The 14894-nt window shown below is 30.0% G+C and overlaps 2 protein-coding genes across 2 annotated transcripts; one reads left to right on the top strand and one right to left on the bottom strand.

Moving 5' to 3' along the window:
• The first annotated feature begins 1971 nt into the window (after positions 1-1971).
• Positions 1972-4686, top strand: LOC101244581 (uncharacterized). Its single transcript, XM_004238679.5, has 5 exons — positions 1972-2117; positions 3191-3345; positions 3505-3591; positions 3674-3832; positions 4341-4686. The coding sequence occupies exons 1-5, from the start codon at positions 2024-2026 to the stop codon at positions 4437-4439; spliced, it is 594 nt and encodes a 197-aa protein (XP_004238727.1). The 5' UTR covers positions 1972-2023; the 3' UTR covers positions 4440-4686.
• Positions 4687-5357: 671 nt separating this feature from the next.
• On the bottom strand, positions 5358-8110 carry LOC101252878 (formin-like protein 4). The gene is made up of 2 exons (XM_004239315.5): positions 6941-8110; positions 5358-6853 (listed from the first exon to the last, which is right to left on the bottom strand). The coding sequence occupies exons 1-2, from the start codon at positions 7969-7971 to the stop codon at positions 5527-5529; spliced, it is 2358 nt and encodes a 785-aa protein (XP_004239363.2). The 5' UTR covers positions 7972-8110; the 3' UTR covers positions 5358-5526.
• Positions 8111-14894: the final 6784 nt, after the last annotated feature.

Raw genomic sequence — 14894 nt, 5'->3', positions numbered from 1 at the left:
ACGCGTTAGTCAAACGAATTTTATTCCTTTTCTTATGAAATCATTCTATTGAGGTATTTCTGAAGCGTTTTTTCACATTTTCAACAAAATAAGTTTTTTTAGAAGTAAATAAAATAAATAATATATATTTAAAGTAGTGGGAAAATTAAATTAAATAGAAGGGGTAATATAGTAATTTGAACAATAAACAAGAGGACACACAGTTTTACTCATAAAACGCAGTTGTCAAACGAGTTGTATGCCTCTTCTTATGAAATCATTCTATTAAGGTATTTCTGAAGCTTTTTTTTTTTCACGTTTTCAACAAAATGAGTTTTCTTAGAAGATAAAATTTCTATCTTTTCTGGATATTATAAAAATAGTAAATGAAATAAATGTATAAATATTGAAAATATTGGAAAAATTAAATTAAATAGAAGGGGTAATTTAGTAATTTGAACAATAAATGAGAGGACTCATAGATTTACTGATAAAACGCAATTGCGAAATGAGTTTTACGCTCTTTCTTATGAAATCTTTCTATTAAGGTATTTCTGAAGCGTTTTTTCACTTATACAACGACATTACGATTTTTTAGAATATAAAATATCTATCTTTTCTGGATATAATAAAAGTAGTAAATGAAATAAATGTATAAATATTGAAAATAGTGGGAAAATAAATTAAAGAAAAGTGGTAATATAGTAATTTGAACAATAAATGAGGGGACACACAGTTTTACTTTTAAAATGCTATTGTCAAACAAGTTTTATGTCCTTTCTTATGAAATCTTTTTATTAAAGTATTCCTGAAGCGTTTTTTTCACGTTTTCAATGACATGACTTTTTTTAAAAGAAAAATGTTTATCTTTTCTTGATATTGTTAAAGTAGTATTTAAATAAATAATATATATTTAAAGTAGTGGGAAAATAAATTAAAGAAAAGGGGTAATATAGTTATCTAAACAATAAATAAGAGGACACAAAATTTTACTCATTACACGCTATTGTCAAATGAGTTTTATGCCTTTTCTTATTAAATCTTTCTATTTAGGTATATCTCAAGCGTTTTTTTCACGTTTTCAATGATATGTCTTTTTTTGAAAAATCAAAATATTTATCTTTTCTTGATATTATTAAAATAGTAAATGAAATAAATAATATATATTTAAAATAGTGGGAAAATAAAATTAAAGAAAAGGGGTAATTAGTAATTTCAACAATAAATGCTATTGGCAAACGACATGGTGTTTTATGTCTTATATACTGTGCTCTTCTATTTAGATATGTGAGATGCATTTTTCATGTTTTTAATGACATGACATTTTTTTAAATATAAAATATATATTCATATTTTTTTGATACTATAAAAGTAATAAATAAAATAAATAAATATATTTTAAATATAATGAACAAATAAAATTAGAGTGAAGGGGTAATATAATAATTTCAACAATATATATGAAAACACAAATTTTTATTCATAAATTGCATTCTTTGAATGCCATTTATGCATTATATTCTCAGCTCTTCTATTTACTTATTTGATAAGGATTTTTCAAATTTTCAACCACATAACACATTTTTAAAAGATAAAATATTTATCTTTTTTTGATATTATAAAAATATTAATAAAATATTTTTATAATAGTGGACAAATAAAATTAAAAGGAAGGAGTAATTTTGTAAATTCAACAACAAATAAGAAGACACAGAGTTTTACTCATAACTCGATTCGTTTTATACATTTTATGCTTTATATTCTCAGCTCTTCTATTTCTGTATCTGAACAATGTTATTTCAAAATTTCAACGACATCGACCTTTATTTTTCTTCAATATTCTATCTCTTTTTTATATTACACAATTTTTTGAAACTTAGAAAGTACTATGATAAACATATATTTAAAATACAAATTTACAAAATCTTAAATCATGAATTTGACCCGACCCGACCCGACCCATATAATTGACCAAAAAAAAACAGAGAAGATATTTAAGTAATCTTTAAATCCACTTTCAGCCACTCAATTCTCAAACTTAACAATGGCTTCCACAGGTAGCCTTTTGTGCAAATGTAGAGTTTCTTCTTTGATGAGTATCTCTTCTTTTCCTTTGATGCAACCCATAACCAGACCAGGTCAGTAATACGCCGAATCAGAATTTGAAATTTATTAATAATAGCTCGTTTTAGTTATTGAATTTCCAATTAAATATTTAGTAATTCTTTTAATACAAATATGAATCTATGTAACATGTAGTTGTTATATATTGCCATTTTTTTGCTATCTTCTTTTATATTCGATGTTTGTTCTAATTTATGTGATACTGTTTGATTAAAAATAATACTTTTTGTAATTTGTGATATACAATCGTTATATATTTACGTGATACGGTTTAATTTGACAAGAAAAAGATAAGTACTTTTGAAATAGGTGGTCTACAAACCTTACGTATTAAAGTTAAATTATTTCTAATTATACACTGACATTTTTTCCTGTGATGGCAAAATAGGAAGTACGTTTCATAAATTAGGACAGAGAGAGTAGGTAACAACTGTTACTCTCATTCGAGCTCTGGAACGAAGAAAATTCTATTGGGAGAGCACCCCTGAACGGGCTTCAATGTAGGCTCCGAACACTGTTAATTGATCAAATGCAGACTCAATCTCAAACTAGTTATAAAAATTCTGCTAAGGCTAATTGATCTGAAATAAAGTTTGGTTACTTTTGCTATACTCTGAATTGCTTTATATGTACAAAAGCCTTATAATGTCTCATTTAGTGACCTTTAAGAATCAGTAGCTATTGTTAACTAAGAGAGAATTTATATTCTTGATTCAAGATTGCTCCTTTTCGTTCTCGAAGAGAATGGTTTAGTGAAAAAGAAGGTTTCGGCTTTAAGTTAACATCGAATGTGTCATATTTGTTATGTTTCATTATATGAAATCGGAGCAGGTTCAGAATAGGCCGGTGAATTCGTCCATCTAAAATTTTAGTTGTTGGTGATCCTACACTTACAAAGAGTGCACATCATAATTTAATCAATGCAAAAGAGTTTATCTCAAGAATGTGAGTGTTTCCAACAAATTCGTTATCGTGCTTCTTGCATTTGGTAGATGTTATGGAGGAACTTTTCATGTTCAACTTTGAAAATTCAAGTTTCAATTGGTTGATTAATAAATCGTCTGTTATACGTTTGTCTGACTTGCAGAAATAACTTACTCCCAGAGACATGTCAGAGTCGGAACTTCCTCTGTCCTAAGGAATGTATCCCACAACATGAGCATGAAGAAAGTTCCACGTATGATCACCAGAGCTAGCTCAGAACCGAGTGGCAGTAGCGATGGAGCTCTTGGACAGAATAAGGCATGTTTTGCGATTGCATTCTCTATTATGAACTATGCAAATGATTCTGTTTTTTCTTATTCTGGCATCATTAGTTTGGAGAAATTTCACTCCGTTATCCTTATTAGAAGCATGTCCTCTTTCGTGCTTGGTCATTTGAATGATTTGATGCTGATGCAGACACCATTTGGATATACGAGAAAGGATGTTATATTGATTGGAGTTGGAGTTACACTTCTAGGGGTTGGCTTAAAGAGTGGATTGGAGGTACTTCGATAGATATTTTTCCTTATGTTCCGGTTCAATATATGCTTGTCTGCAATAACTTTTGTCCAAATATCTTATGCAGTTCTTGGGATTTGACCCTTTACAAGCTGGAAATGTCGTTCAATTAGTCCTGGTTTTGGGTCTAACAGTTGGATGGATCTCAACATACATCTTCAGGGTTTCAAACAAGGAAATGACGTATGCTCAACAACTACGAGACTACGAAAGCAAAGTCATGGAGGTGCGGTATTTTGATTAACATTCAACTAATCTGTTTGTTTCTATTATCCTTTTCTGTGTTGTGAATACAGTTGAATGATTTTTCTTAGTATTTTCGGAAGGGGGTCAACTTAAAGAGTTCATAGTAGAGGGACATTTACCTGAACTACGCCTATAGAATGTGACATTACAACGTTCCACCAAATTGGTTCATTCTAGAACTCTTGCTAATTCTTCAGCTGCTAACGAACATCCTCAATCAGATTGTATCATGTTAAAGGAAAAACAGAACTGCATTTTCTGATGCTAGGATTCTATTGCTACACACTAGCTGAGATATAGCTTTAGTGCAAAGCTGGGATTGCTTCTCTAGCTTAAGATATTATTTCTGAGGCTTAAAATTGTGTCTTCAACCTCTTTTATGTATTTTGAATCATTTGAAATCGATTTAACCTGAGAATTCATTCATCTGAGTTATTTTCATCATTCTGAGTCATGGGGGTCGAGTCTTAACTTTTCCCAACTTGCAGAAACGGTTAGAGAGCTTAACAGAAGCGGAATTACAAGTATTGCTTGAGCAGGTTGAAGAAGAGAAGACCCGCTTGACTAGTGGTGAAGAGGTCAAATAGATATTGTTTTCCTTGTAGCTACGTATCGTTGGACCTTGTTATCCCTGAATTATGGACTAGACCATACTGAAGTTTGTACAGTGTCGATATATGTTTGCGTAGCATTCGATGATCACATCCAACTTGATAAAACAATTCTGGAATGAAATAGGTTCCACCAGGTGGGGACTGGGGAGTTCATGTTATGTAAATTGTTTAGGATTATATAGAAAATACATGGTATACGAACTATTATTTATCGCTTGTGCATTTGTTGTTACCTTTTCTATTCAAGCAAGAACAGAAATGTGATAAAACACTGAATTTTCTTTTCAAGCAAAGAACGGAAGTGTGATAAAACAACTATTTTGGAGATCATTTTGTATTTCCACCTCAGCCATATTAGTGCTTAGATGCATACTGATGATAAAAATAAATTTTGGGTTCGACTGAACCTCAAAGATAGGTCATCTGGTGAGGATTGTCCGAGACCATAACCTCAGCCCATGTGGGAGACTCAACAGTTAACACTTCCTTCCCTCGTGAGCTGAGGACTGGACACCTGGTGCATGGACAATATAACATGGGGCTAACATAGGCTTAACAAGAATATAGATGGTTAGACTCTGATACCATGTGAAGAAAATGGTCTTCGAATTTAACTCAACCTCAAAAGTTAGTCCACGAGATGAAAGATTGCTAAAGATCATATAAGGAGATCACAAATCATTCGATCAACTGATGTGGGAGACTAACATTCTATGCAACTAAGAAGTTTTTGGAATAATAATCCATTTGCAGCTATGTGTATAATGAAAGTGTGGATTTCCCTAAAAACACATGGATGATTGATTTAGAAGGTTTTTAGTGAAACGTGGTTACTACAATAACATACTCAGTGTAGTCACATCAAGTGGCGTCTGGCCGGTGAAACACAGATAAGGGAAAAAAGTTGAAATTCATTTCACATAATCATGAAACACTTGGAAAAGAATATCAAAAAGTTGAAATCATTAGTGAAACAAATGTGTGTACACTTAAAAATACTTTATACTTTTCCTCTCTATGTACAGAATTTGATCCCTTTCGATTTTCTTGTCTGGTATATTCATGAATCATCGCTAGTATCAGAAGACGAACTGCTCTTGGAAATGTCTGATAAGAAGTTAGCAGGCAATTTTGGAAATCTGACAGCTCTACTATTTTCCATTCCTGGTGATGATGATCCTCCAACAGCTACAAGGGGTTTCTTTTTCTGCATGTTTCTTGTAATCTCTACACAAACTTTATCAACCATTTCTAGGAAATCTTTAACTATGGCGAATAGTTGAAGTGGTTGCCATCCTTTATCATCTGAAGCTCCTGCTTGATAATAATCTGTTGTTTTCTTCACGAGTTCCATTACTCTATCTTGTTCGTCTCTCACTGTTTTCATTTCTTTTTCAGCAGCATCCAGGAATTTCTTCATCTCTTTACCGAATAGTCCTTTAACATTGTCGCGTTGTGCCAAATGTGTCTTTATTTCAGATATCTGAGCTGTTAGCATCGAGCACGTCTTGGACAGCAAGTCATAGTCTATTGCAGCTGCTTTCTTTACATTACTAAATGCAGAACTTAATCCACCCACTATTGGTAAGCCAAGCATCATATACTCCTTCTCGGTCTCATCATTTTCTGTAGTGTTCTTTGATGTCGGAATGGCGCTGCTCGCAGTAGTCTGGCTATTGCTACGCCTTAAACTTTGATTACGATTTAGAACGCAACGTTTTCCTTCTGCTCTGACTACTTCTTGCACAACAAAGTGAAGTAATGTGGTCTTACCATCCATACTTTTCACATCAGACAGTTTTCTGAGAGCAGTAAGTTTAAACGCTTGTGCGTTTCCTCTTGAAGTTCCGGCATTCATTCTATTCCCCGCTTTCAAAATAGCTTCTAGAAGTTTCAAGAACAATCTTTGAGCTTTAAGCTCCTTGCAAGACAACTCAAGTGTTTGCAAGTACTCTTTATGATGCTGAATTTCTGTCCCATAATTTGATCTAAAAAGCATGGCGTTGAAACGAGTAAAGGCGGATGGAACAGCTTTAAGTATATGAAAGAGGAAAGATTCAGCATCAGCTAATCTGGTAGGATCTCCTTCAAATGTAACAACTTCTGTTTCCTCTTCTTTTGTTGGGGCTATTCTGCAGAGTTTCTCAAGAGTATCAACACTTAAACCTTGTCCATCGATGAGTGCATCGATAATCTCTTTACGAGTAACACCAAGTGACCTAAGTACAATTGCAATATTTTGTGACTTTCTGGTTTCAAGAATGAATATCTGAGAAGGTGGACCTGATATATCTGCTCTTGGACTCAAAGCTCTACTTTCTGTTCCTGAGGGCTTTTTGTTTGTAGCCACACATCCAAATAGTGCCTCCATAAGATCTCCATCAAACCTACATGAAAGGTAAACAATGTTTATATTTGAGTACATAGTTATACATATGGGGATACAAAAAGGAGAGATGGAAAATATGTTTTACTTGAACGATCCACGATCGAGTTTGTCCCAAACCATTGAATGCTCAACATTAGCATTCAATTTATCCCAATGCAATGGCTTTAGTTTCACTTTATCATTTCCACTTCCTGAACCCCCTTCCCCTGATGATGATGCTGATGAATGAGTAGGTGGTGGAGGTAGTGGAGGGCCTTTCTTTAGTCCTGGTGGCGGTGGTGGTGGTGGACCAGGCGCCTTTGGTATCGCTGATACAGACAATGGCGGTGCTGGTGGAGGTGGAGGAGCTCGTGTTTCGAGTTGACTTGATGATGCTTGTCTCTCCATGGGGTGAAAAACAATGCCATCATCAGGATTTGGTTGTTTGTTTTCTAAATCAAGCCAAGAAGGGCTTTGAGAAGTTGAAGATTTGCCTCTAAGCAGAGGCAATTCTTGAATTGGATGATCTGGTTTCTTCCGTCCACCGACGCCTCGACTAATCATCCTCTTCTCTTCTTCATCTCTCAATGCATTTACAAACACCTTCTTCTTCTTGAAACTCTCTTTCCTCTGTTCATCACTCTCCATTTTCCTCCAATAAAGCACATCCAATCCATTTTCATCAACAATCACTCCTTTTAAATTCCCTTCAAATTTCAAGAATTGATCTTGATGAATAGCACCACCACCACCGCGTGGATCACCAACCGCGGTACCTTCTTGTTGCTTTCTCCTACGCCTCGAGTACCTAACAAGGAAAAAGAACAAAAGAGCAGATAACACAACAGTACTAGCTGCAGTCACACCAATAGCTGTTCCAACAGCCTTGTTTGATGATGTATCTGGTGTTGACACGGAAGGCGGTAACGCAGGCTTATCAGTGGGGTCCGGTGGAAGTACCGGAGGAGATGATGGTGGTGGTGGTGGTGATCGTTGAACGGGCGGAATAGGAGGAGGGAGAAGATTAGGCAAAGGAAAAGGAAAGAAAGTTTCTACATTTTGTGATTGAGATGTAACACTTGGAATCATTGAAAGAATGTAAAAAATGAAGAGATAAAGAATCATATTGATAGACATATTATTGTAATGAGAGTTTTATGAAATTGAGAAGAAGAATTTTGGTTTATGTTGAGCATTGTTTGTTCAAAAAACTCTTTTACTCTTATTTCTTGGATTTGGTATATGGTTTTTCTAGCTTGCTGACACTTTCAAAAGGGGGAGTAGTTAATTTTTCCCGGTATTTTACAAGAGAAATATTGTTGCAAAATGACCAAAATACCCCTTACCTAAACCGAAAAATTGTATTTTATATAAGCTTGACGTATGTTACAGAGGCGGAGTCAGGATTTCGATTTTTATAGGTTTTGACTTTCTTTTATGTGATCATCGTTTCAGGGTTAACTTTCGCGCATCTCGATTAATTCCGCGGGCACCAATGATATGATGATTTTAAGTGTTTGATTACTGAGTTTCAGTATATTGGTTGAGTAAAAGTTATTGAATTTGGTCAAATTCTGTATCTAGATTTCTACCTACTCCTTGCTAGATTTATGGGAGCGAGTTCATTTGAATATTTATGTCATATACATTTTGTGTGAAAAACCTTGAAATACTACTCTATCGATTTATTTTTATTTGTTCAGTTTGGATTTTACATATACTTTAGGGATTGTTTGGTAACTTTAGTTTAGTATACGTGAATGGAAAATTAAGTTTGGAATTAAAATTTATGAAATAATAATTGATATGGATGTTTAACCATAATATTTATATTGATTAGTGTTTAGTTTCATGTTTTGGAAGATGATTTGAAAAATAAATAATTAATGGTAAGAGTAAAATATGAGGGAAAAAAAGATGTTTTTCTCTTAATGTATTTCAAGTGACAAATAAAAATAAAAATATATTTATACAATAAATAAATAAAAGTAAATGAAATTTTAAATTTATATTTTTAACTAATTCAAAATATTAAACTCATAAAATTTTAAATTTTAAACGCAAAATATTTGCGTACTGTAGACATGACATATAGTTGTGAAAGTAGCTGAGTTCTTTGACAAAGTCTTCACATTTGCTGGCTTTTTCCTTTTATTTTGACCATTTATATTAAACACTAGGGTTATGCCTATGCAATTATTTTATTCTTATATATTTATATTTTCAACAATTAATTATTTAATGACATCTCATAGTAATAAAAAGTCAGAAGGAAGACTCTATCAAAATAAATTAACGTACCAACAAATTTAAAAAAATATAGTTTATCATATGTACTTTCACATAACAATAACATTTTACCCCCTCCCCCTTCCCAAAAAAATATGTTTTTTCTTTTTTTTTTTTAAGTTTGATATTTATATTAAATTTCGATTAAATTGAAATTCGATTTAAAAAGTTTTATATTAAGATAAAATTCTCTCTTAATAAAGTAGATTTCATATATAGAAGCTAATCACTAGACTGCTCTGAAATAGATTAAAGAAAATCAAACTCAGAATCTGATTAATTAAAAATAAAGAAATATTTACCACTCTAAATCAACGCTGGTCGTAGAACTTTTCTTAAAGGAGATTGGAAAGAAACAAATAACAAGTCGAATAATTTAATTATTAATTTAAGTTGGCTTTTTTTAAAAAAATTAATTTAGTGAATAGAATTGAATTGGCAAAATAATTATTTCTTTAATTGTGTGTGCCAAAGGAGGACTTGGTTGACACATCATAGGGAAGTTGTTCACCAAAACATAATAGTTTTTTTCTAGAAAGATCTAAGCAAACACATCTTTACTTAATCCCTTTATAGAAAAGTAGTTGAAAAGAGACAACTAATCTTTATCTAATCATAATATTTTTAAATAATTGTTATTCAATATATGATACTTGTTAAAATTTTGATTAATTTAAATTTGTATGAGATTAACTTTATTTAAAAAAAAATTGGTGAATTTTTACACTTGTTGGATTGTGTGCATGTGAGTTTTTCAAGAGAAGTTGGCTTTATTCAATAGTCAAAGATTGTGTTAATTTCATCAAATTGGTGCATAGTGGTCATTAATAGTAGCTCAGAAATTTAATGTGTTTGCTTGAATCTTAGGACCATTGCTTGTGACTTGTGTTAGTGTAGGTGGAAAATCAATGAGCAAAAAAATAATTTTAAAAAAAAGGCAACTCATATGTGAGAATATTTTTTTAGAAATTAAAACTCGAGATTTATTATTAAGGATCGAATATTTTCATGATAGCTGTTCATTTTTTCTTTATGTACACCTTAAAAATTATAAATAAAAAAGATAATTTTACTTATTTGCTAATTAAGAAATCTTTTTAGAACTTTACAAACTTAGTATTTAATTGTAAGTGGGAGTGTGTTTTTGGTTTTTCGGTTCGATTTTATACTATTCGATTTGAATTTTTGGTTTTTGGTTTTGAAGAAGTGTAACCTAATTCAAACCAAAATAAATTTGGTTTGGTTTGATTTTTCTCTTTTTGGTTTGGGTTTTTTTCAATTTGGTTAATCGGTTATGTCAATAATTAGAAACATAAAAAAGTTATATTTGCAATATATATATATATATATATATATATATATATATATATATATATATATATATATATATATATATATATATATATATATATATATATATATATATATATATATATATATATATATATACATATATATATATACATACATATATATATATATATAATATTGAATTTCTTAAACATACCTTTTAATATAAATCACAAGCAAATCATTAAACTCAATACTTAAAAGTATATCAATTTGAAATCAAACCAAAAAATCAAATAAAGTAAATTATAAATCCAAAATCATACCAAGAATCCAAAAAACCAATCCAAATTAGAATCCGATTTATTTTTTCAATTTAATTCAAATAGTGCATACCCCTAATTGTAAGAGTATAATGGGGAAAAAATTATTTATTCTATTTTAGTTTTAATTTGTAAATTGACATGTAATTTGTGAAAATTATTAATGAGATGGATAACTAAAATGAGACGAGGAAAATACGTAATCTTTTTAGTTTTATGGGTATTGTTTGATATCTAATTTTTACTTTTTAGGTACCAATTATTTCAATTTTTGTGTAGCATAAATTCTATTAAATGGGGAAATATTCTCTACTAAATGGCTTTTTTTTTAAAAATAAAATCCAAATACTCTTTTATATTAATTTACAATAAAATAGGGATTAGGAAAGATTCAACTATATATGTACTATTGATTATGATGTATTAACCGCTTAATTTTATTTTTTAGAAACATTAAGAAAAAAACGAGTGAATTATCTAACCATTGAATATAATTTTAACAATTTGTCAAATAAGGACATTTGACTATACTTTAGTTGATCATTAATCAAAGTGTGAACTCTAATCCATATTAAAATGCATGATTCACATTTCCAAATTAACTCCCTTAAACTCAAAATTAATATTTAAATTCTGAATCCATTACGAAAATTAATGAAACTAAGAGGCAGATCTGCCCCAAAATTAGGAGGATTACGTACCCCGAAAACCTAAAAAAAAAAGTATATATCTTAAACGTGAGGTATATATTTTGCTAAACAACCTCATGTAGGTTTAGACCAATACACTACAATAAAAATAACTTTTTGCAGTATTAAATATTGGCACTAATAAAGAGTGTTAACATCTTTATCGGCATTAGTTAAGTGTCATTAGAACTAATGTCACTAAAGGCTTTATGGACATATACAAAGAGTGACAATTGCTGCTAAAAATACATGTTTAGTAATAATTAAAAATTAAATGCCGCTAATGATCATTCTTGTTATAGTAATAGTGCCTCCATTAATTTCAAATTTTGAATCCGCCTCTGAACGATTCGCGGTTCGATGCATGGTGTGTAAACCTACATTTTTTATTTTTTCTTGTTTTTTGACGACTTCAATGTCCACATGAAAATTGTTAGATGAATTTGATTCCATGCAGGATTACGTTAATGTGATAACAGCCTTTTAATTACTTAGGTATTTTATTTTTATAGATAGACATTTTAGAGTACTACACGAAAAACTTTTTTTGAATTTTATAATATAAAGTAATTATGATTAGGTAACTCCAAGTGACCCATTCTTGGATGAATGGATTTGTAGATATATAATCATCAAATATAGTAGCTAAAGTCAGAATTTTCACGAAAAAGTAAATATATAGAGGAAAAAATGATTTTTCAATATCTACATCTATATACATACAAAAATTTTGATAATATATTTAAGTTTTTATTTCTTTCACCCAACGTGACTCTATCCTGCTCAAACGTGATTTATAGTTAATGTATAACATATAAGAGTTGTACGACATATTATCAATGAAAAAAAAATAGAAAAGAATAATTGAAATCTATAATCGTGAATTTTAACTATTCATCCAAGAGCATTTTGACTTTAGAATATTTCTTTTTATATAAACCACGTAAAACTTATTTTCTTGCCAAAAAAGGATAATATATTTAGACAATTACTAATGATAATTATTATGTTAATACTTCCAAAAAAGTTTCTATAGATGAGTAAGGAGATCCCTTTTTCAGTACATAAAATTAGGATAAAAAAACAAATTGTTGACTTTAAAAATATGATTTATAAATCCAGTTGATATTGACCAATACTGCACGTTTGTCCCAAGAAAAAAAAGACAAAAAAAGTCTTCTCATAATTTGTAGTTTTTGAAGAATCACACTTTTGGGTATAGTTGTATTGTTCTAATTTATAGCATTACTTGATCAATTAATAACATGTCCAAACATGACAAGACTTTGTTACATACTCCACATATTTTAATTCCTAACATTTTTAGAAGACATTGTTATATCTATTACATGTATCTTAGATATACTGATCTTTTTGCTCGTCTCTCTCATATCTCACTAGCTTCTCTCCTATGTCCTTCTCTCGTTCGCTGCTCTACTGATGAATTTGTATTTTAGAATATATTTAGTAGCAAAAATACATATAACTCTTCATATATTTGACTTGAAATCTGGTATGGAATTATTAATTCGTAAGACTATATGTAATGATTTCAAACTAGAAGAAGAATGGTAAGAATGTTTGTGTAATTAACTAGTTTTCCCTATATATTAAGAACGTTGTCCGTCCACCAACATGGATTGTGGTGCACTGGTGGGAGTGCTTCATCATTAACCAAAGGACTCGGGTTCGAGCCCTGGGCATGGAGAAAATCATGTTGGGAGCGCCATCCTCGAATTGGTCCTGCAATGTGTAATTCAGATTTAGTCAGAGCTCTAATGTAGGCTCCGGACACCGGGTAGAAAAACCCAAAAGAAAAAAAAGAACAATGTGTCCCCACAAGCATAAAGGAGTAGTTTTGGATCCATGGACTTCATTTTTGAATCATTCTTTATAGGTAAGTACCACTTTTGAGTACATTTTGGGCTGGTTTGATGTAAGTGTTTTAATTTAAAGCCCAAAAAATAAGTCCATGATGGTCCAATATTGATGAAAATGCTCCATTGCAAACACCAAGCTTCAAGTGTGTTATTGTAGAGTTGTATTGAAATTATAATTTACTTAATTCATTATATATACCAATTTAAGGATCTTAATAATGTTAAACTAACAAAAATGATTTAGTTGCACTAAAATCATAATCTTTTTACTTTCAAATTAATCGTAGAATGGGCTCCGAATATAATTTTGAGAAAAAAAATTTTTTTTCTTACAATCTATGTCGATAAATTACTATTTAATATTCGCTTTTATTTAGCAACTATATATCTTGTTGACTTTAGCCATAAAATGTGTCTTTCAACTTAGCTTCGGCTAATATTTATGTTCTCAAAATTTGAGTATATACAATTATGCATTTTAATTTTGTATAAAATGGAACAAGTAAACTCATGCATCATTCTATGATATAATATATATACAAATCAATTCGCACGTATCTCTCACAAATTACCATCTTTTTTTTTTGTTATACGTGATAATTGTTTAAAAATATTTATACATAAAATATAATTAGAGCTCCTAAATTGTTTTTTTTAGGTAAAAATTGGTAATTATTATTATTATTCTCATAATATAAGGGGTCATTCTCCGAATGAATAGAGCAAATCTTTAGGTTGTTTGAATTAAAGATTTGGTGTGATGAGTAATAATCATTTCATTAAGATAAGAGAATGACATGTTACGTTAAGTATTTTCACCTATATAAATTATTGATTTATACTAATTGATTTTGTCTCATATCTTCTTATGATCTTAGCCAGCTAGAAAAGCTATATAAATAAGTTGTCTTTTTTTTTCGATTTTTCACCTGATATTCAAAATTTATATTAGAGTTTCGTCGAAATTTAAATTGCGTACAATAAAATTTATTCGAAAATAACTTTCTCAATATAATTCTTTACACATAAACTCAATTTCAATATATTTAATTAAAAATAAAACAATCTCACGCATGCATCACGGACTCAAAGTTGATATATATCAATGAGTTATTGGACAGCAAGGCACAATTTGGCACTTATCAATTATTATTATTATTATTATTATATCAATAAAAACAAGCCTAATATGGTTAAATGCCCCCAAATTTTTGTTAGGTACGAAACTCAAAGCCTCTTTGTCTCAATTTATGTTAGCATTATTTGATTTTGATAAAAAGAAAATAATTTGTTCACATGATTATAAGTTATTTTATTAATAAAAAGTTATGATTAAATGTTTTCTGATTATAAAAATATAACATTCTTTTTATAACATATAAAAAAAATTAAAAATGTCATATAAATTAAAATATGAATAAAAATATATTCTCTATGTCACAATTTACACAACTCATTTTTTTAAATTTGAGTAAAATAATAACACATTTCTATATTTAATAACAATTTAAAATATTCATCTTTACCCTTAATAAAATGATGTATCTATCACTTATTTTAAACCAAAAACTTCAAAAAAAAAAAAAAAA

The sequence above is a fragment of the Solanum lycopersicum genome, chromosome 5 (assembly GCF_036512215.1).
Source record: "Solanum lycopersicum chromosome 5, SLM_r2.1".
NCBI lineage: Eukaryota > Viridiplantae > Streptophyta > Magnoliopsida > Solanales > Solanaceae > Solanum > Solanum lycopersicum.
Note: the sequence above shows the minus strand (reverse complement) of the source record. Positions and strands in the feature narration are given on the sequence as shown.

Coding starts and splice junctions, on each gene's coding strand:
- LOC101244581 (XM_004238679.5), top strand. CDS start 2,024: ATGGCTTCCACAGGTAGCCTTTTGTGCAAATGTAGAGTTTCTTCTTTG. Junction 3,346..3,504: donor GAGCTCTTGGACAGAATAAG/GCATGTTTTGCG, acceptor ATGCTGATGCAG/ACACCATTTGGATATACGAG. Junction 3,833..4,340: donor ACGAAAGCAAAGTCATGGAG/GTGCGGTATTTT, acceptor CCCAACTTGCAG/AAACGGTTAGAGAGCTTAAC.
- LOC101252878 (XM_004239315.5), bottom strand. CDS start 7,971: ATGTCTATCAATATGATTCTTTATCTCTTCATTTTTTACATTCTTTCA. Junction 6,854..6,940: donor CTCGATCGTGGATCGTTCAA/GTAAAACATATT, acceptor CCTTTCATGTAG/GTTTGATGGAGATCTTATGG.